The sequence below is a fragment of the Coregonus lavaretus genome (genome assembly GCF_964263955.1).
Source record: "Coregonus lavaretus genome assembly, chromosome: 6".
Lineage (NCBI taxonomy): Eukaryota > Metazoa > Chordata > Actinopteri > Salmoniformes > Salmonidae > Coregonus > Coregonus lavaretus.
The window spans coordinates 4,835,930-4,858,138 of NC_139993.1; the positions used below are offsets into that span (position 1 = coordinate 4,835,930).

The window sequence follows — 22,209 nt, forward strand, 5'->3', positions numbered from 1 at the left end:
TTTTGTCATTATAATGTAGAAAGGGTGCATATATATTGTCATTGAGCATGGAGAACTGAGGACATAACTTCAAGGGATGGAAATATTGTCATCTTCACAGTGAGACTATTCTGCCTGCAGATGTGGGCATGCGCACTGCATCGGTTCTACAGGGGACGGGAAGACATCACGGAAAACTCGCCGTACCCGAATCCCACGCTGAAATTCATTCGTGGTTGCAGTGTAGCACGACTACCGACTACCATGTTTGATACACCGTTGAAGTCAGGGCCTACTTGACACCCTGGCGAATTAAGTCGTCGCAAAACCGTATAAAATACCGTATGGGAACAGTATGCGGGAAATGGTTGGAGGTTGCTGCGTGTGTTCCGATGAGCGAGGCTGGGCTGAAAATCCTCTTGTATACTGTGATGGGCACGGGTGCAGCGTCGCTGTGCATCAGGGTAACTAGCTTGCTATATTACAATGTAATTACGGTATTGAGGAAGGATGGGGTGGTGCGTGCCTACGTGCGCGCGTGTCTGTGTTTATGTGGGAGGGGGTGTTTTCCTTCAGCACGCGTTGACGTGGTGCGAGCGCGAGAGAGGGGACATAGAAAATTACATTAAGCCCTTATGGCGCGGACTGTTGCGGTTTTGGTAGCGTGGCTATTATTCGATACTAAGTCACGCAGGGTTAGCAAGCATTTGCTACTACTGGAGCAGCAGACTAGCTGGCCTATCGGGCCTTCCGGATGCATTGTTTCCTCAACTATGTATCCACATGCTTTGTTTACATCTTTGTATCCCCTGTATGTCCATGAGTTTGGATTTTAATAAGAGCCAACAATTATTATTTAATATGTAAATCTTTACAGTTGTAAGGCTTTAAGAGTTGTGCACACCTTCACAGGATATCACCCAAGGCTTTTATTTATTGTGTTATGAAGGAAACATCAATTACAATATCGTATGTAGCCGACACACAATACAATCTGAGTTTATAAACTGTTATTAATGTCATATTATTATAAATCAGCCTATGTCTTGCAAAGTAAACCCCCTATGGCTGCATTCAAACCACCACCATTCTTTGAAAAAGGTGACCTACTTCAAGAGCCTATCAATATTGGGATCATCTCGGGAATATCTGTGACAAGAAATCTATAAATCATTGTCACACTTAACTTTATGCCCTAACTATGCCTTCTCTTAATTCAGTGGCCTTGTGGTAAGAGTGTCTGTCCTGATAAGGTTGGGAGTTTGATCCCCGGTCGAGTCATACCAAAGACTGTAAAAATGGGACCTGCTGCATCTCTGCTTGGCACTCAGCATTAAGGAGATAGATTGGGGGTAAAGCCCTGCAATAGACTAGCATCCTGTCCAGGGGGTGTACTTGTACATCAAGCTGCTTCAAGCTACAGAAACAGCTCTTGCTCCTATGAGTCGTTCCGGCTCTCACAAGCCAAGGCTTGTGCAAGGCTACTTACTTACTCTATGCTTGCTCTCAACAGTAAAAAAAAAAAATACAAATTAAATGTTGAAGGTATACCAAGAAGTTAGTTAGTTACATATCTAATAAGTTATGTATCGGTTTTGGCTCCTTTGTTTGTGTCTCATTCATTTGAGTGGTAGACTAAAGATGTGTCTGTATTTGTGTCTTTATGTGTGTGTGTGTGTGTGTGTGTGTGTGTGTGTGTCACAGCGTGCTATGGCATCGTCCAGGTGCCCACTGGACCGTGGTTCTGTCGAAAATGTGAGTCTCAGGAGAGAGCTGCAAGAGTGGTGAGTATATACAGTACCAGTCAAAAGTTTGGACACAGCTACTCATTCAAGGGTTTTTCTTAATTTATTAAAAAATTTTACATTGTTAAATAATAGTGAAGACATCAAAACTATGAAATAACACATATGGAATCATGTAGTAACCAAAAAAGTGTTAAACGAATCAAAATATATTTAAGATTTTAGATTCTTCAAAGTAGCCACCCTTTGCCTTGATGACAGCTTTGCACACTCTTGGCATTCTCTCAACCAGCTTCATGAGGAATGCTTTTCCAACAGTCTTGAAGGAGTTCCCACATATGCTGAGCACTTGTTGGCTGCTTTTCCTTCACTCTGCAGTCCAACTCATCCCAAACCATCTCAATTGGGTTGAGGTCGGGTGATTGTGGAAGCAAGGTCATCTGATGCAGCACTCCATCACTCTCCTTCTTGGTCAAATAGCCCTTACACAGCCTGGAGGTGTGTTGGGTCATTGTTGAAAAACAAATGATAGTCCCACTAAGCGCAAACCAGATGGGATGGTGTATCGCTGCAGAATGCTGTGGTAGCCATGCTGGTTAAGTGTGCCTTGAATTCTAAATAAATCACTGACAGTGTCACCAGCAAAGCACCCCCACACCATCACACCTCCTCCTCCATGCTTCACGGTGGGAACCACACATGCAGAGATCATCCGTTGACCTACTAATGTCCATTGCTCATGTTTCTTGGCCCAAGCAAATATCTTCTTCTTATTGGTGTCCTTTAGTAGTGGTTTCTTTGCAGCAATTCGACCATGAAGGCCTGATTCACGCAGTCTCCTCTGAACAGTTGATGTTGAGATGTGTCTGTTACTTGAAGTCTGTGAAGCATTTATTTGGGCTGCAATCTGAGGTGCAGTTAACTCTAATGAACTTATCCTCTGCAGCAGAGGTAACTCTGGGTCTTCCTTTCCTGTGGCGGTCCTCATGAGAGCCAGTTTCATCATAGCGCTTGATGGTTTTTGATACTGCACTGTTCCGGATTGACTGACCTTCATGTCTTAAAGTAATGATGGACCATCGTTTCTCTTTGCTTATTTGAGCTGTTCTTGCCATAATATGGACTTGGTCTTTTACCAAATAGGGCTATCTTCTGTATTCCACCCCTACCTTGTCACAACACAACTGATTGGTTCAAACACATTAAGAAGGAAATAAATTCCACAAATTAACTTTTAACAAGGCACACCTGTTAATTGAAATGCATTCCAGGTGACTACCTCATGAAGCTGGTTGAGAGAATGCCAAGAGTTTGCAAAGCTGTCATCAAGGCAAAGGGTGGCTACTTTGAAGAATCTCAAATCTCAAATATATTTTGATTTGTTTAACACTCTTGTGGTTACTACATGATTCCATATGTGTTATTTCATAGTTTTGATGTCTTCGCTATTATTCTACAATCTACAATTGGCCCAGCGTCGTCCAGGGTAGGGGAGGGAATGGCCGGCAGGGATGTAGCTCAGTTGGTAGAGCATGGCGTTTGCAATGCCAGGGTTGTGGGTTCAATTCCCACGGGGGGACAGTATAAAAAAATATACAAATAATGTATGTACTCACTAACTGTAAGTCGCTCTGGATAAGAGCGTCTGCTAAATGACTAAAATGTAAAATGTAGAAAAGAGTAAAAATAAAGAAAAACCTTGGAACGAGTAGGTGTGTCCAAACTTTTGACTGGTGCTGTATGTCCAATATATCAATATATTATCCATATACTCATTAAAATCAATGTAATATACTGCATCTCTATCAATGTACAGCATAACCCTGCCTGTTGTAGTAATAACTCTGATAGTACAGTATGCTATTGAAGCTACTGTGCGTAGTTGGTTATTGTGAGGTGTGCTCTCATTTCTCATCAGAGATGTGAGCTGTGCCCTCACAAAGATGGCGCCCTCAAGAGGACAGACAGTGGAGGTAAACAACTGAACGCTGACTTTCTTCCCTCTATCCTTCATCCTCCACTTTCCATCAATCCCGCCTTCCTCCACGTTTGCCTTGTTTTACAAATATATTATTAGTGTTAATGTGTGTGTATGCACGTCAGGGTGTGTGTATGTGTGTGTACTAATGTGAGCTGTTCTCTCTCCAGGCTGGGCCCATGTGGTGTGTGCGCTCTATATTCCCGAGGTGCAGTTTGCCAACGTTCTCACCATGGAGCCTATAGTGCTGCAGTACGTCCCTCACGACAGATACATCAAGGTATTCTTCACTGTTCACTTCAACTTTTGATAACCTTGTTTGTCTTTTGTGAAGGGTGTTCTGACTGTCATTTGAAATGCATTGTATAGGCCTATCAAGATTTAATCAAATTGGATATATTGTTTATTTAGCCAGAGTAAATGGTTGTTCATCAATGTGCCTATCTTGAATATTCCACACAAACGCGTGAGGACATTTTTGTCAGATTCTGTGATTTGCAGGCAGTCATTAGTATACAATATATTTTTGCACACGCAAAGCTTTCATGAGATCCTCCAGAGTTTTTCCAAAGCCTTCTCTTTGAAGTCCTCGCTGCAAGTTAGCCCATTTAGAGTTGGCATCTGGATGGTAATGTGCCATGTATCCCACCACAGTCTGCATGCTTTTAGGCCTAATGGTCTTGAGTGATCGCTATTGTGGAAAAATCTATATTCAACATACGCCCATCAGACAGATTTTTTGAACGAAAGCTTTTATATGATTAGATTACATTTCTATTAGAGTCAATGGGAAGCTACTAAGATGCTTGCTGCTGTACAATAGTGAGTGCTTGTCTGGTAGTGGTCTCATGTTACAGTGTCAGGTGAAGCTACAGTAAATGGCTTGCACCTCTCTGGTCTGGGTTGTCAGAGCCATTCATCCGGATTTGCTGCCCTGCATTCTTAGAGAGCGTTTGAGTGGACAATGGCCGTGTCCCAAATAGTACCCTATCCCCTATAGGCCCTGGTCAAAAGTAGCTTTACTACACAGAGTATAGGGTGCCATTTGGGATGCAGACAATGAGTGAAGACTCAATAAGCCCACCACCCTCCCTCCTTTACAGTAGCTCCAGATGCTGTTTCTCTGTTTCCCTTCGGCCCACGATACATATGGCTCAGAAGGGGAGAGGAGGGGCAGATGAAGGGAGAAGAAAGAGAAGGAGCCCGCTGTTCCTTTGTCCAGCACCTGTTGCTAGGCCTCTCGTGCCCCCGTAGACAGCCAGCCCCCTCTGTCTGGGTAGTAGCCGTGGGGGAGCGAGATTTGAACAGGAAGGGGGGCAGAATGTTTCATAAAAGGCTGCTATCAATGACAGGCTAGGGTTGGGCTCTGGGCGCTGGTGAGGCCCATACAGTTGAACAGTATCACACAGTGTGCATCCCAAATGGCACCGTATTCTCTATGTGGTGCACTACTTTTGACCAGAGCCTAGAGTATAGTGCACTACTTTTTATCCCTATGGGCCCTGGTCAAAGGTAGTGCACTATATAGGGAATAGGATGGCATTTGGGACACTACAGACATCTAGATTTGGGTCGTTCCACCAATTAGGTACTTTTTGAGTAGTGTAACTTTTTATTTCACCTAATTTTATCATTCTGTCATAAAGAGCACATGTTCAACTTAAAAAATGACTATAGTAAGTGCCTATTAAGTGCCAAATACAGTAACAGGGTTGATGACTTCATCTAAAATCAGCCATGAATCCCCTTGTGACAGGGGGAATGGAGGCTTGTTGTGTGCGATAGGGAGAGGCAATTGAATGCATGCTTCACAATTTATATAGTCTGTCTATCTATGGGTAACAGGGTTGACGTGTTATGCTCGACCCGCTCAGTTTTCCACCACAAAACGCCAGAAAATGGCCAAAAAGAGTAGAACCAGTTTACCTGCTTTTAAACTATGACTTCACTATTAGATATTCAATGTCTCTTGAATTTTCCATTTAAAAAAAGCAATACTTTCCCCATATTAAAACGAGAGTTCAGTTCACGTAACAGGGTTGACCTTAAAATGAATCACTAATAACATGAAATAAATAATTATCTTCAGAAATGACTGTCAAAGCGACCAAATAACTAGGGCTTTACAATGATGGTAAAAACTTGGACAAATGTTGGGGTTAAGTGGGTTAAAATCTTCATATAAGTCACGGAGGATGCACAGAGGGACATGTCATATTGCTGAATTTTGGCACTTTAGCAAGTCTTTATTCATATAAAAAATCTTCCATGTGGTCTATATTAAAGGGCATTTACAGTAATATAACAGGATTTTAAAATGCAATATCTGTGCACAATTTCTACATAAAATATCAAAGGGACGCAAAAGCCACTCATTTCGTGGAACGACTGATTTACCTTCCATAGCTAAGTCTGCCCATTACATATGTGTGTGATTTCAGGTTGACATCTGCTGTTGATAAGAGGAGATATGTTCTGGTCAGTCGTCATTCTTTTTTATCTTTCTTTTCCACCATTTTTCTTCTTCTCCTCCTCTGTCTTTAGACGTGTTATATCTGTGAAGACCACGGGCGAGAGAGCAAGGCTGCCTGTGGAGCCTGCATGACGTGCAACCGCCAGGGCTGTCGACAAGCCTTCCACGTCACCTGGTGAGTGGTCTGTGGGTGTGTGTCTGTGTGTGTGTGTGTGTGTCTGTGTGTGTGTCTGTGTGTGTGACTGTGTGTGTGTGTGTCCTCTCCCGTCTGTCTGACTGTCTGACCCTGTGCAGTGCTCAGATGGCTGGCCTGCTGTGTGAGGAGGAGGGCCCTGAGGCTGACAACGTCAAGTACTGTGGCTACTGCAAGCACCATTACAGCAAGATGGTAAGAGACTGGCAATCTATTCGACTCTGTTTTCAGCTTTCCATGAGATCTCCAATTCTTCTTTAAATGGCATGAAATGTGTAAATGTGTTATATGGTGTAAAAAGAAGGCTTTGGAAAGGATTTACAACTTTTCAGTTGGATTTGTAACTTCCATTCACATACTGCATTGAGGAAGGCAAGGAGGCATAGCTTTTCAAGCCTGTGTAGAGAAATATCCCCTGTGACAGTTTCCCTTCTAGCTACTACCACCTAGTTGCCCCTGTAGCTGTAGCTATTGCCCCACTAGCTATTGCCCCTCTAGCTATTGCCCCTCTAGCTGTACTTGCCCCTGTGATTGTTACTGTTGGCAGCAGTGTGATTCTCTACCTCTCCACTGTGGGTTCCTGTAGCAGAAGAAGATGCGCTCCAGTGGGGAGAACACCGAACGCAGCTCCTTCGGCCACTCTAGGGGGCGCTCCACCTCCCCCTCCCAGGACAAACACGGCTCCCACCACCACAGGCCCAGGAAGGTGAGTGTGTGTGTATTGTGTACATACTGAACGTGCATTTGACTATTGCTTTGTGTGGCTTGTATTGCTGTATTTGCATGAATGCTCAAATCCTCAGCCTCTCCCTTTGGTTTCATTCAGAGTCACAAGGACAAGATGAGGCAAAAGGAGCGGCATAAAAAGTCATCTGATGGTCAGGGGTCCTCACTGTCCAGCAGCATGGACAAGGTAAAGCCTAGCCAACCCCAATATTTACACCCCTACGTGCACTCAGTCTCTAACCTCTCATATCTCTCATATCTCTCTCTCTCTCTCTCTCTCTCTCTTTCTCTCTCTCTCTCATATCTCTCTCTCTCTCATATCTCTCTATCTCTCTCTCTCTCTCTCTCTCTCTCTCTCTCTCTCACTCTCTCTCTCATATCTCTCTCTCTCTCTCTCTCTCTCTATCTTTCCCCACATCCACCCGTCCTATCTGTCTTTCTACATTGTTCTAATATAACCATTTGGACTCCTAAATAGTTTGAACTATTGCGTATTGCTAAGTTGATACATTTGTGAAAATGGTTTTATCCAGATGAGGTCCTTGGTTGAACTCTCTTACAGTTTTTCTCGATTGCTAAGACACATTTCTTGAAAGCTGCTCTCCTTTTCTCTTAACTGTGAACACAAAACCCAATTTTCAAGCTACATTCACAAAACCTCAGACTCTTCTTGCAAAACCAAACTTTCACCTCAAAACAGTTCAATCTGTGCTCAAAACTGAACTATGTTGTCAAATCGTGCCCCGAGTCAATCAAAATAAAAAACACTACTGAACAGTCACTAAACACTACGTAGAAACATAGAAAACATAATGCTCAGGACATGAAGCTGGAGAAATAAATGTTTATTGTTCACTGTAGGCTAAATGCATGTTGCAAAACAAAAAAAAACTGTGCATTTAGCACTTGTACAAAAAGACAAAACAGAAATCTTGTGCATTTACATGTAGCACTTGTAAAAACAAACAGAAATCTTATGCGTTTGCCACTTGTGTACAGTAAGCCCATGTAAAAATAAAGTACAAAAATATACAAATAAGTGCATTACTCAGCCACAGCATCATGTCTCCGTACTGGGTCAGGCCACAGGACTTCATCCACATCACAGGCCACATTTTGTCTGGCCAGGCAACGGGGGAAAAAACCCCTGGCATGCCGTATCCAGGCTTGGCATGCCTCCACACCTATGTCACCACAGGCAAGTCCCATGGCTTGCAGGAGATTTACCCTGGTGTAAGGTTGGCGTTCATATACCTTCCACCGCCATGAGGAGAATAATTCCTCAATGGGGTTTAGGAAAGGGGAGTACGGTGGAAGGCAAAGATTGATAAAACCTTGGTTCATATTGTACCACTCTCTAACCTGGAGGGCTCTGTGAAAACTCACATTGTCCCAAACAACAACATAGATGGGATGCTCATCCTGCTGCCCTAACAAAGCATCTCGCATGTGATTGAGGAAAATGAGGAGCTGGTGAGTGTTGTAGGGCCCCAGGTTGGCATGATGGTGGACAACCCCATGATTGCTGATGGCAGCACATAATGTGACATTGCCACCACGCTGCCCAGGAACACCAACAATGGCCCGATGGCCAATCACATTACAGCCTCTCCTCCTTTTGGTGAGATTAAACCCAGCTTCATCCATGTAGATGTATTGATGGGGTCTTTCCATTGCATCCAGTTGAAAAACCCTCTGTAGAAATAGATATAGTTTTGTAAGTGATACGGAAAAAGTGATTTAGGCCACTACAGTAAATCACTACTTAGAGTAATCAACATTGAATGTGTCTGGATATATGCCAACCTGTACATACTGGAATCTTTGCTCTTTGACTCTGTCTGAGTTGAGATCAAAGGGCACTCTGTATAGCTGTTTCATGCGCAGTCTGTTGCGCTTGAGGACACGATCAACAGTAGAGAGGCTGACACTGTTGATACCCTCAAAATTTAAATGGTCCTCAATGATCTTCTGCTGAATTTCGCTCAGTTTAATGGCATTGTTCTCACGGACCATATCAACAATTAGGGTCTCTTGGTGTGGGGAGAACATACCTGTCCTCCCACCCCCATGTGGCAGTCTTTCAATTCTACAAAAAGAGAACATGGAGTTACAAAAAATATACATGGAATACTAGTCCTACAAACAGTTAGACCAACCCTCCGTTACAATACTACAGTACATTGGTACAGTGATGTACTGAAACATATATTTACTTACAGTATACTGTGGTACAGTATATAGTATGTCATACAGTAATTGCTGTCAACATTTACATACTGTACTATAATGTCAAAAAAAGGTAATTACCTGTTCTCTTCTCTAAATCTTCGGATTATGGTGGACACAGTGAATCTACTGATGTTTGGTTGTACCCTTTGTCCAGCCTCCCTCATGCTCATACCATGGACAAGAACATGGTCAATCACAGTAGCTCTGATTTCATCAGATATTACTGTTCTTTGTCTTCGCTGACCACCTCGACCACCTCGACCTCCTCTCACACGAACTCTTCCTCTCAGATTTCTATCCATTGTAGGGCCTCACAAACCAGTGCTCTCTGAACTGGCTTACTGTATATGTTCCCTCACATCATTAGCCACAAGTGTGATCAATTTTGAGTTGTTGTGTTCAAGTGGTGACACCTGTGCTCTAATTGTGTTTGACTTTTGTCACCTGTGCTCACCATTATGCAGCACGGGTGCATCACAATGAAAATGTGTTGGCAAGTTATGTCTAAACAGGTGAAAAGTGCTTATGGTTTTGCCAAAAGAGTGATTGATTTAATCAGTGGGTTCAGGCAACTGAGCATTTGGTTCAGACAATAGGGTTTAGTGTTTTAGCAATTGAGAAAAACTGTAATAGGACCGTCTAACAATACTTTCTAATGAGCGTAAATGGCTTTAATCTATTACATCAAACCGCTTCTCACTCTATAATGACACATTTTCCCCCGTGACCTCTCTGTGTTGTTGATGTAGTTGTCGTCGGGTCACCACGGCAACAAGGACAGCGAGGGGAATTCGAAGAGGTTGAGCTCTCACAGTCAGCTGGGACATCGCAGTAAGAAGACAGGAAGCATTGGCAAGAGCTGCTCCTCTTCCTCTTGCTCCTCCAGTCCCTTCAACACTGGTACAAACCTAATCCTTTATGGACCAACCAACCGGCCATTTTGTGTCCAAGTAACTTCTCATTCAGTTCTGTTTGTTTGTGAATAACCAAATCCATAACTCTCTAGTGCAGAACTGCTCGATTTTTAGCTCTTTGTTTTGGTATAACTTCACTGTGTTTAGTCTGAACGTTTGTTTTATAATGGTTTAGGTATAACTGCACCGTATAGTGTTGTCTGGTTATTGTGCTGTGTTTAGGTATAACTATGGTGTGTATTCCCAGGTGGCGGCTCCCAAGACTTCCTCCCGTTCTCCTCTACCTCTCGTTTGGAGTGTGACCCCGACCGAGGAGAGGACGAGCACGGTGCTGAGGAGCACCACGAAGAGCGGACCAGACGGACAGCGCCTGAGGAAGATGACGAAGAAGAGGAGGAGGAAAGGGAAGAAGAGAAAGAAGAGGAAGAGGAATTGGACAATAGTAAATACCACAACAAGGCCTCCATGCAGCCCCCGGCCCTGACCCCGGTTGACGGACCTCACGGAGGGTCGTCGCAGGGTCACGAGAGGTCAGAGGGCGAGGCCAGCTCCTTCGAGACCAAGGTCACCATCTCCACCTTCGGCTCCATCATGCGCATCACTTCCTCCTCGGGTGGGCTAGGCGGCGGCAGCAGCAAGCTCCGCAAAATCTCCTCCTCCTCTTCCTCGGGGGACTACAAGCCTTCCAAGTCGCTTCTCAAGTCCCCGCACCTAGCCACGCCCCCTATACTGGAGGAGGCCGACCTAGAGGAAGACAAGGCCACGCCCCCACCACCGCTGCCAACACACCGGGAGAGGAGGCACCGTGGCAACAAGAAGAGCCGGCACGGACCGGGGCGCCCACGGGGGAGCAAGAACCGGGAGCGGACGGAGAGGCGAGAGGAGGAGTACCGTCAGCACCATCACCACACGGCTCCTGCTCCACCTCCACCCCTAACCTCCTCCACCTTGTCCTCCTCGCTCTTCCCCAGCTCCCCCACCCTCCCCCACACAGCGTACTCCTCCACCCTGCACACCTCCTCCCTCTCCTCCTCCTCCTTCCCCTCCTCCTCCACTTCCTCTAGCGTCAGTTTCTCCACAGGCCGCGGCAATACGCTGCTCGGCTCCGGTGAGTTTCTCACCAGATCCGTCTGAGTGGGTGTGCTGTGTGGTAGCCCTCTAGCTTCCTGTGAGCGCACAAGTGACTGCAAGTGTGCACTTGCATGTGGAAATAATACACCGCATTTCTATGTATTGTGACTGTGAATGATGAACGTACACGTTATAAGTATAAGTATGTGTATTTAGAGATGTTCAGGTAGCTAGATACCTCATTTAGAAAATGGGGGGCAGATTTAAGCTTGTACATATTTGCACTAGAGAGAAAGAAAAGGATGAAGAAAAGTAACAGATTGAGTAACAATAAGAGTAAAGAACCCTTTGTTGCTTATGAATTTTTGAACAGAACTAGAAGTGCAAGCTTTGCACATACATAATAAATCTGGCCTTAGGTAGTTAGTGATCTGTGCGTAGTAAAGAGATTTGCTAGATTGTGGTGTTGTGTGTAGTGTCAACAGTGAGAGCGTGTGCGTCAATGGCTGGGTTGACATCCTGCTTTTGCTCTACTCTCAGAAGATAGAACCTTAGCACTTTTAGGTGTGCGCTTGTGTGTGTGTATGTGTCTGTACATATGTGCATGTGTGTGTTCTATAAATTAATTGCATTTATGAATTAAGTCTGATATTATTCTCTTCTTTAGGAAACTACATCAGTCACAAGGACCCTCTGTCTTTGAGTAGGGGTGTCTGTAACACCCCTTTGTCTTTGGGCGGAGGGGTGTGCACCACCCCTCTATCGTTGGGCGGGGGCATATGTAGCACCGCTCTCTCTTCAGGACTCCTGCCATCTCACGTCTCCACACTGTCACTTCAACCAGTCAACTCTGCCCCCAACACACAGGTACTCCAGAAATCAACATCATGTCTGCGTTAGAGCCCTGCACGGACATTCATTTTAAGCCCTACACATGTCCATGACATTCAGGCCCTACCCTACCCAGGTCCGATTGCCTCTGCCAAATGTAAGGCCCTGCCCGAAACCCGAAACCTTCCTCAGTTAGTAAATCCTAGTTATTGATGAAAAAACAGGCCCTACCCAGCCCTAACCCGATGTATAATGTCGGAGCCCGTCAAGCTTGGGTCAGGTAGCAGAGCTTTAGTCTGCACCCCAGATGGCACCCTATTCCCTATATACAGATAATAATATAATAATAATATGCCATTTAGCAGACGCTTTTATCCAAAGCGACTTACAGTCATGCGTGCATACATATTTTGTGTATGGGTGGTCCCGGGGATCGAACCCACTACCTTGGCGTTACAAGCGCCGTGCTCTACCAGCTGAGCTACAGAGGACCACGATGTATGATCTTAATTTGAACCAGTTTGCTAAAGCAAATACACTACAAGTTAAAAATGTCCTGCATTGCAGGAAGGTTCTCCTACAACAGGGTGATCAAATTAAGATCCTACATCTGTAGTGCACTACTTTTGACCAGGGCCCATAGGGCTCTGGTCAAGGTAGTGCACTATGCAGGGAATATATAGTGCCATTTGAAACGCAGCCCATGACTGAGCTTATCAATGATATCATGTTAAAACTAAAATAGTATCCCACATGTATTCAGTTGCCAGGTAAATTAGATCCTAACTTTGTTCTCTGTGTGTTAAACCCTTGTAGGTCCACCCATGTTCCAGTTCTTCCTACAACCTCAGCTCCTCTCAGCCCTTTGGCAGGATCCTTTCTACTGCCCCTACACTGCCCTCACTACTCAGCCAAGCCCAGACCTCACTTCCAGGTAACACACACACACGCTCGTTAGTGAGATACTTATGTTTGCTATGAAGTTACATAGGGGAGAGTGGGGTAAATTGAACCAAAGGAGTAAGTTGAGCCACCCTTGTTTCTAGGAAACTATACACAAAATTAATAATTTTGCAAGGCATTATCTCTGGAATATGAGGAAACAACAGGGCCTGGCCTATGTTAAAAGTGTTAAAAAAGTACAAAGTGTTTGTTAGGTGTTAAGCCTCTGTTAAAAGATGCTTAAAATTATTAAAAGACAAAAAGCAATTGTGATTGCTTTGAATTGTGTTGGGGAAATAAAGATAGACATGGTTTTAAAAAGGTAATGGTAATATTACATTTAGTACAGACATTTGTAGGCAGTTTAACTTACACTGTCCCACGGCTCAACTAAGTTGTCTTAACTTACCCTGTCCCACGGCTCAACTAAGTTGTCTTAACTTACCCTGTCTCACAGTTCAACTAAGTTGTCTTAACCTACCCTGTCCCACGGCTCAACTAAGTTGTCTTAACTTACCCTGTCTCACAGTTCAACTAAGTTGTCTTAACCTACCCTGTCCCACGGCTCAACTAAGTCGTCTTAACTTACCCTGTCTCACAGTTCAACTAAGTTGTCTTAACCTACCCTGTCCCACGGCTCAACTAAGTTGTCTTAACTTACCCTGTCCCACGGCTTAACTAAGTTGTCTTAACTTACCCTGTCCCACAGCTCAACTAAGTTGTCTTAACTTACCCTGTCCCACGGCTCAACTAAGTTGTGCCAAGAGACCACTTTTGTTTGGACAAGCTATGTTTTCAAAACAGAAAGAAATACTATATTTCCCTTGACGGAGTGATGCTTAATGTAAAAAATGGCTCAACTTACCCCACTCTCCCTTACTGTAGCTACTTGGTAGTTTATCGTGATTGCCCTCTCTCCTCTCAGAGTCCGAGATGGACGACTGTCGCTTCCCATGTCACGACAACTCGCCACGAGAGAGCCTTTCCTCACAGTAAGTTTCTCTATGACTCTACTCTCACTGTCACTATCAATACTATTTTCTCTCACTGTCACTATCAACACTGTTCTCTCTCACTGTCACTATCAACACTATTTTCTCTCACTGTCACTATTAACACTATTTTCTCTCACTGTCACTGTCAACACTATTCTCTCACTATCAACACTGTTCTCTCTCACTGTCACTATCAATACTATTCTCTCTTACGGTCACTATCAAAACTATTCTCTCACTATCAACACTGTTCTCTCTCACTGTCACTATCAACACTATTTTCTCTCACTGTCACTATCAACACTATTTTCTCTCACTGTCACTGTCAACACTATTCTCTCACTATCAACACTGTTCTCTCTCACTGTCACTATCAATACTATTCTCTCTTACGGTCACTATCAAAACTATTCTCTCACTATCAACACTGTTCTCTCTCACGGTCACTATCAATACTATTCTCTCTCACTGTCACTATCAACACTATTCTCTCACTATCAACACTACACTCTCTCACTGTAACTATCAATACTATTCTCTCTCACTGTCACTATCAACACTATTCTCTCACTATCAACACTGTTCTCTCTCACTGTTACTATCAACACTGTTCTCTCTCACTGTCACTATCAACACTATTCTCTCTCCCTGTTACTATCAACACTGTTCTCTCTCACTGTCACTATCAACACTATTCTCTCTCCCTGTCACTATCAACACTATTCTCTCACTATCAACACTGTTCTCTCTCACTGTTACTATCAACACTGTTTTTCTCTCACTGTTACTATCAACACTGTTCTCTCACTGTCACTATCAACACTATTCTCTCTCCCTGTTACTATCAACACTGTTCTCTCTCACTGGTACTATCAACACGGTTCTCTCTCACTGTCACTATCAATACTATTCTCTCTCACGGTTACTATCAACACTATTCTCTCACTATCAACACTATTCTCTCACTATCAACACTACACTCTCTCACTGTAACTATCAATACTATTCTCTCTCACTGTCACTATCAACACTATTCTCTCACTATCAACACTGGTCTCTCTCACTGACACCATCAACACTGTTCTCTCTCACTGTTACTATCAACACTATTCTCTCTTACTGACACCATCAACACTGTTCTCTCTCACTGTTACTATCAACACTGTTCTCTCTCACGGTCACTATCAATACTATTCTCTCTCACTGTCACTATCAACACTATTCTCTCACTATCAACACTGTTCTCTCTAACTGTTACTATCAACACTAATCTCTCTCACTGTTATTGTCAACACTGTTCTCACACTCACTTTTACTTTTGTATACTTTACCTTTCCATTTCATTCTGTCTCTTGTGTATCACCTTTATTCCATTTCAATCTGTTTCTGTTCTCTGTAGCCGTATCCCCGTTCATTTACCACTGTTCTTCTCACAGGTCTCCTATGAGCAGTCTGCCCCTGCTGTTTGACCAGAGAGAGGGCGTGGGCCCTGGGGTCAGAGGTCGCCCTGAAAACGTCCCTCCATCCAGCTCCCACATAGAGCTCCTCCTGGAGAAGCATGGCAACGGAGAGATGGGAGCCAACAGTAAGTACACTGGGATGCTTTGTGGCAGTCTATAATATATCTTCATTCTCTGAGAATTTTCCGTTTGTCTTTTTTGGGCGATGTGTCTGCCTTTATGACACAGTCTGTCATACACACCCACTGTAAAATGTATTTTTGGACTCTTTGAAGATTAAATGGATTCTTATCAACCCGAGTCAGTCTGATACACTGATCTTCTTGCTTTCAGATCATTTCAAATGCGCTGTGCTCTTCAGCAATGATCATTAGTGTATCCCTTAGGACCTGTCTTTGCACAAACAGCACTGTGCGACACAACACTCAGTATGGAAGCTGTAACAAAAAACAGAAGTGACTCTAATACAGTGCTATACTCTCACTCTCTAATTTTCTCACTTTCTTTCCTACCCCTTTTCCCTGTCTCTTCCCCCCTCTCCCATCTCCTTCCCCCTTTCCATCTCTCTCTCTCCTCCAGTTGTAGAGATGCTCCAGTCCCTCCACTCGCTGCAGCAGGAGAACCAGCGTCTCCAGGACCAGATCCTCAGCCTGACGGCCAAGAAGGAGCGGCTGCAGCTGCTCAACGTGGAGCTGGCCTGTTCCTTCCCCCTGCAGGTCCACCACTCCCACCACTCCGCCCAGGGCCTAGTGCCCACCCCCACCCACATCAGCTTCCTCTCCTCCGCACACGGTCAGATTCAGAAAACCCTCCTCATCCTCCACTCCTCCTTCACCTCCTCTCAGAAGCTTTCCATCCTCCTTACCTCATTTGTTGTTAGAGTTAGTTTGCTAGTCTGTATGACATCTATGGCCAAGTCTGGAAAGAGTGCCACATGCCACCATCCCCAAACACAAACCTTGTTTTTGTCATCATAATCTGGATGGTTGTGTGTTGTGTTTTTGGAGTTGGTTCCCTGTCCCTGTATCTATATCCCTGTGTGTGTACCTCTCTTATCCCTATAGACCCCCTCAGCACCAATAAGAGTCCCCTGTCTAAAAGCTGCTTCCTGAATGATACCTCCTTCATCACCTCATCCGAGGTGAGAACCCCTTTGTGCCCACCATACCTTACCACCATAGTATCAACCAATACCTGAACCCACTGTTCAGTTATACATTACACTTATCCTTTATCCCAAACTGTAGCATTAAAGGTGACATCTGAGTTTAATTTCCAATCAAAAGTGCTGCCTCTACTTGTTTGTACGTTGAGTAGCAACGGCCATCTAAATTGTTAAAAGGTTTTTAAAAACATTCGAATAAATGCAACGGAAGGACAATGGATGAAGATACTCCAAACTTTTAGAATTGTTATAATCCATCAGATATTGACAGAATTATAACACATAAAATATCTTACTGGCACGGACAAATAATGAATGGAGTTTAGGGATTTTGGTGGGAATTCAGGTATTCAATTTATTGTAAAATTTCACTTTTTTTCTTAGAATGCACTCATATATAAATGTTGTTATTGTATCAGGTATTGTTTTATATTTTGTGTTAAAATTAAGAAAATGTTATGTGCATCATTTGCATAAATACACCAGTTACAAAATATATATATATATTTACATTTATGACTATATGCAACAGATTAACATAAAGGGGTGGAGCAGGGCTGCAACAACCAAACACTTGCTCTGTCTACCCTACCTGCACTGTCTAGACTGCCTCATTAATTACTGTTGTTGTCACTTTGTCTTGCATAATTCAACAAGTGCGTCAATAGCAGGGTACCCTCGGTGTAAAAATCAACACGCTTCGCTCTAGATTACACCTATTTAAACATACTTTACATTGTTTGCGAGATCAAACATAATATCACTATAATCCGAGTGTTCATTTTCGGAAGTTGCTTTCATTTCAGGGCATCAAAATAAAGTAATGTTTCTTGTGATGTAAGTGTCAAGACGGTGCGTTAAATACCTGACGAAGCTTTAGCGTTATTATAGATTCAATGTAAAGACAATTTATTCTATTGAGACCATTTTAGCCATTACCAGAGTATGTTTGACAGGTCATTACAAACATTTCCACAGTCGTAACGTTAACGGGAAAAAATGACAGGCACAAGCAAGAGTATGAAAGAGTCGCAGGAGTGAAATGAAAGGAATTAATCCAGTGAGATTAAAGTGACAAGTGGATTTTTCACCCCTCAAACACAGGAAATAGATGGCTGAAAAGAGATCCTCAGGTGGGCGGGACATGCGCGTTGTTACATTGAGGGAATGGTAATGTGTGAAATATGGGGAAATGAAACGTACAGATTGCACCTTTAAATGAACCATAACTGTCCTATTAGTTTTACCCTGTGTTTTTATCTTCCGACTCTAGGAGCTCCACTCTGGTAGTCCCTCCCGCAGTAGCTCATCCCTCTCCTTCCAGAGCACCCCGCCTCCTCAGCAGAGTCCCGCCTCCTTCGGCCAGCCCTTGCTGAACGGGCTGGGTGGGCGGGGATTGACTGACAGCCTGGGGGGCCTCAATCAGGCCAGCAGTTCCATGGTGGGCGGGCTCATGGCCTCCCTAGCAGGAAGTCCCCAGCTGAACATGAACGGCGTGCTGGGCAGCCTGAACGGGGTGATCCAGTCGCCTGTCCAGAACGCCCCCCAGCCCACCCTGCCTGCCCTGCGGCCCCAGCCTCCTCCTTTGGGCCCCCAGGCACTGGCACAGGGCCTGCAACTCCCCAAGAGCATGAGTCCGTGAGTACCTCCTCCCTGTCTGATCACCAAAAAAGTATAATGATAGTGTTGGTTGATTGTTTTGTGATGATGTTGTTGGTCTATTGCTGTTGATCGGTTGTTGTTGTTGTTGTGATAGCCACGGCCACTCTTTTTGTGACAGCGATACATTTTTATATAATCTGACAGTGACAGACAGTTGATTTCTTGTTGTGACTGTGTTGGTTGATGTTGTGAATGGCTGTGCTGACTGATTTAGGTCTAGACTGTTACCGTAATAGATTTTTGTTGTGACTAATGGGTTGGCTGGGTAAGTGTTATTTGGACTGGAAGTGTCCCATGATGAGTAATATTTAACATGGTTGTGTTTCAGGTCTTCCCTCCTGTCTGAGCAGCAGAAGCAGCTCCTTCTCCAGCAGCACTTCACTCCAGTAATGACTCTACCATGCCCTACAAACACACTCAGCCATGCAAACACTTGCAGTAAATGCTCTTGATGTTTGGTAACGCAATACAACACAACCGTGATGATAAGATGGTTATCATAAGAAGTTAAGATAAAACTGAAACAGTATTAATGGATGAATTGTCAGGACCGAAATAAGAGATATAGCTGCGAGCAGCAATGAACGGGGTTCACAGGATGACAAAAAGGACACAAGATCAGTTGGATAACAAAGAAAGCACTCGATCATGTAGGAACTATCTTCCATTGTGTGCAATCATGATTCTAAATACAACATCTGGAGTGAATCTGACGTATGGTTCATGAGAAGATGATTTTGAGCATTAGTGTTACATATGCGAAGAATGAGTTGTTATTAATAGTTTCCTTGTTTTTTTTAGATATCATTACCAAATTCAGTGTGGTTCATGTTAGGGACGTCTATGATAGCGATGACAAGTTTCAAGTTAATAAGCCACTGTGGAGTGGATGTACAGTGTTTTAAATGGACACGTCAAATCAGATTTTTTATTTGGAGCTAGACGCTTGTTAGGGGGCGCTACAGGCTGGTGGAGCTGGATAGGGGGGTGCTACAGGCTGGAGCTGGATAGGAAGAGGTTGGATCGGATGAGTCTGGGGGTGAGGTGGCCGAGGTGATTGGTAGGGGGAGGCTGCGGCTACAGCCCTGGATTGGCGGCCCACTGCTGGTGGTTCAGGTGGTGCCTGAGCTTGATCAGGTGTAGCTAATGCCAACACTGGGAGCTGCGTTGGTGTGGAGTACTGTTTTGGACTGGAATTTGTGCTAGAAGGTACCGTCTGAAACCTCAGCTGCTCCAAGATTACTCCATGATTTTTGACGGTTGCCTTTAAAGCTTGCATCATAGCCAGAAGCTGTTGGATTGGATTGTCCTGACCTGATGGACGAGGTCAAGGGTTGTCTTTGGTGTCCGGTTATGGGGGTTGGACCTGAATAATACAGAACAAAATTCCCAAGATGGAGGAAAATCTGTCCTGACGGATGTTATGGGTCATTGAGGCAAATTAGTTCAGCATGAGGAAAGACACCAACGTTGCCATACGAAAGTATTCATACCCCTTGACTTATTCCAAATGTTGTTGTGTTACAGCCTGAATTCAAAATGTATTAAATATTTGTTTTTTTCACCCATCTACACACAATACCCCATAATGACGAGGTGAAAACATGTTTTTAGAAATGTTTGCAAATGTATTGAAAATTAAATATATAAATATCTAGTATCAAGTATTCACACCCCTGAGTCAATACATGTTAGAATCACCTTTGACCTGTGAGTCTTTCTGGGTAAGTCTCTAAGAGCTTTGCACACCTGGATTGTACAATAGTTGCACATTATTATTTTAAAGCCGATTTAAGTTTAAACTGTAACTAGGCAACTCAGGAACATTCAATGTTATCTTGGTAACCAACTCCACTATATATTTGGCCTTGTGTTTTAGGTTATTGTCCTGCTGAAAGGTGAATTTGTCTCCCAGTTTCTGTTGGAAAGCAGACTGGTACTCAGTGATGTGTTGTGTTGGATTTTCCCCAAACATATCGCTTTGTATTCAGGAAATAAAGTTAATTTCTTTGCAGTTTTACTTTAGTGCCTTAGTGCACACAGGATGCATGTTTTGGAATATGTTTACTCTGTACAGGCTTTCTTCTTTTCCCTGAGCGGTTTCCTTCCTCTCCGGCAACTGAGTTAGGAAGGACGCCTGTATCTATGTAGTGACAGGGTGTATTGATACACCATCCAAAGTGTAATTAATAACTTCACCATGCTCAAAGAAATATTCAGTGTCTGCTTTTTTATTTTTACTCATCTACCAATAGGTGGCCCTTCTTTGCCAGGCATTGGAAAACCTCCCTAATCTTTATGGTGTTTGAAATTCACTGCTCGACTGAGGGGCCTTACAAATAATTGTATGTGTGGGGTACAGAGATGAGGTAGTCATTCAAAAATCATCTTAAACACTATTATTGCACACAGAGTGAGTCCAAGCAAAGTATTATGTGACCTGTTGAGCACATTTTTACTCCTGAACTTATTTAGGCTTGCCATAACAAAGGGGTTGAATACTTGACTCAAGACATTTCAGCTTTTCATTTTTAATTAATTTGTAAACATTTCTAAAAATACAATTCCACTTTGACATTGTGGGATATTGTGTGTAGGCCAGTGACACAAAATCTAAATTTAATCCATTTTAAATTTGGGCTGTAACACAACAAAATGTGGAAAATGTCAAGGGGTGTGAATACTTTCTGAAGGAACTGTACATACAAAGTTTCAAGTCTCTAGGTCAAACGGGGTGGTGGATATGATGGTTTAAGTGAGACTGCTTATAACAGTGCCACCTATAGGCCAATCGGTGGCATTCTTTTTGCCCAAGTTACTCATGGCCTCTAGTTTCTCTGTGCCAAATTAGAAAAAAAGTTACCAATCTGCTTGGCTGTTACCCATAATTATTCAATGAGTGTGACCATGGCCAGGTTTATTTTGGTCCCAAAAAATTAATTGAGAAAAAACCCCAGCATACAGTATATGCTGCGGTCTTTTTTTGGCCCAGCACCGATGGATTAATTTGGGATGTGCATATCACTACCCATTTTCCAAGTCCCTTATCTCTTGGGCTGTGTGTGTCCCAGGAGCAGCAGGTGGTGGTCTATCAGATGTTGCAACAGCAGCGGCAGAGGGAGCTACAGCGCCTCACGCTGACCGGGGCCCTCACCTCCACCCCCACTGCCCAGTCCCCCAACCTGGGGGCCTCGCCCCTGCAGGGTGGCCAGGGAAACGCCCTCTTCGGCCTGCAGGAGAATGCACTTCACAAGCCCGGGGTGAGTGCCGATATGCAGTTGTTCAAGACTCCTTATTTGAATAGACCACTGTATATAATAATAATAATAATAATTATAATATGCCATTTAGCAATGTCAATGCTTGATCAACTGAAGCTTTAAAGAATAAACTGCTTTTGTTGATGTTGACTTGCTTTGTGATGCTGTTAAACCTGAGGAAATACTGTAGGTGTATACTCCATAAATGATGACAAATATATGTGTGGGCTGAACATCTAAACTCACAGGTCAGTTTTAAATGTGTTTGATTTCAGGGGATGGGAGAGAAGGGCGGAGACAAGAATGGCTGACATGTCTTCTTCATGTCTGAACTGTTGCAGCTATAACAGCAGCTATAACAGGTGGGAAGGAAGGTAATTGAGCTGTTCCATCAGAAACTAATGTCACCTTTAATCTCCATCTGAAAGACTCTTGAACTCTCTGTCTTCTATCGTCTCTGTCTTTCCCCCTCTTTTATGAATGTATAATGGAACCGACTTAAACGGTTGTTATTTTTTATTTGAGGAAGTTTTTTTCTTCTAGGTCCGTATGTATGTGTAGGCAGCTTTCAGAGAGCATGAAT

At 43.6% G+C, this 22,209-nt stretch overlaps 1 protein-coding gene across 1 annotated transcript; it reads left to right on the forward strand.

The window, feature by feature from the left end:
- Nucleotides 1–208: 208 nt before the first annotated feature.
- On the forward strand, nucleotides 209–21,956 carry LOC311130177 (protein AF-17-like). The gene is made up of 20 exons (XM_084162871.1): nucleotides 209–443; nucleotides 1,684–1,763; nucleotides 3,643–3,697; nucleotides 3,873–3,982; nucleotides 6,247–6,350; nucleotides 6,470–6,563; nucleotides 6,955–7,074; nucleotides 7,195–7,281; nucleotides 10,076–10,226; nucleotides 10,488–11,348; nucleotides 11,979–12,178; nucleotides 12,959–13,076; nucleotides 14,010–14,076; nucleotides 15,516–15,664; nucleotides 16,119–16,331; nucleotides 16,604–16,680; nucleotides 17,978–18,342; nucleotides 18,695–18,752; nucleotides 21,438–21,626; nucleotides 21,902–21,956. The coding sequence occupies exons 1-20, from the start codon at nucleotides 335–337 to the stop codon at nucleotides 21,935–21,937; spliced, it is 3,243 nt and encodes a 1,080-aa protein (XP_084018997.1). The 5' UTR covers nucleotides 209–334; the 3' UTR covers nucleotides 21,938–21,956.
- The last annotated feature ends 253 nt before the right edge of the window (nucleotides 21,957–22,209 follow it).

What these genes read in the sequence shown, in the direction of transcription:
- LOC311130177 (XM_084162871.1), top strand. Translation starts at nt 335, where the DNA reads ATGCGGGAAATGGTTGGAGGTTGCTGCGTGTGTTCCGATGAGCGAGGC. An exon ending in CAAGAGGACAGACAGTGGAG is followed by an intron (nt 3,698 to 3,872) that starts GTAAACAACTGA and finishes TTCTCTCTCCAG; the next exon opens with GCTGGGCCCATGTGGTGTGT. An exon ending in AGCACCATTACAGCAAGATG is followed by an intron (nt 6,564 to 6,954) that starts GTAAGAGACTGG and finishes GGGTTCCTGTAG; the next exon opens with CAGAAGAAGATGCGCTCCAG.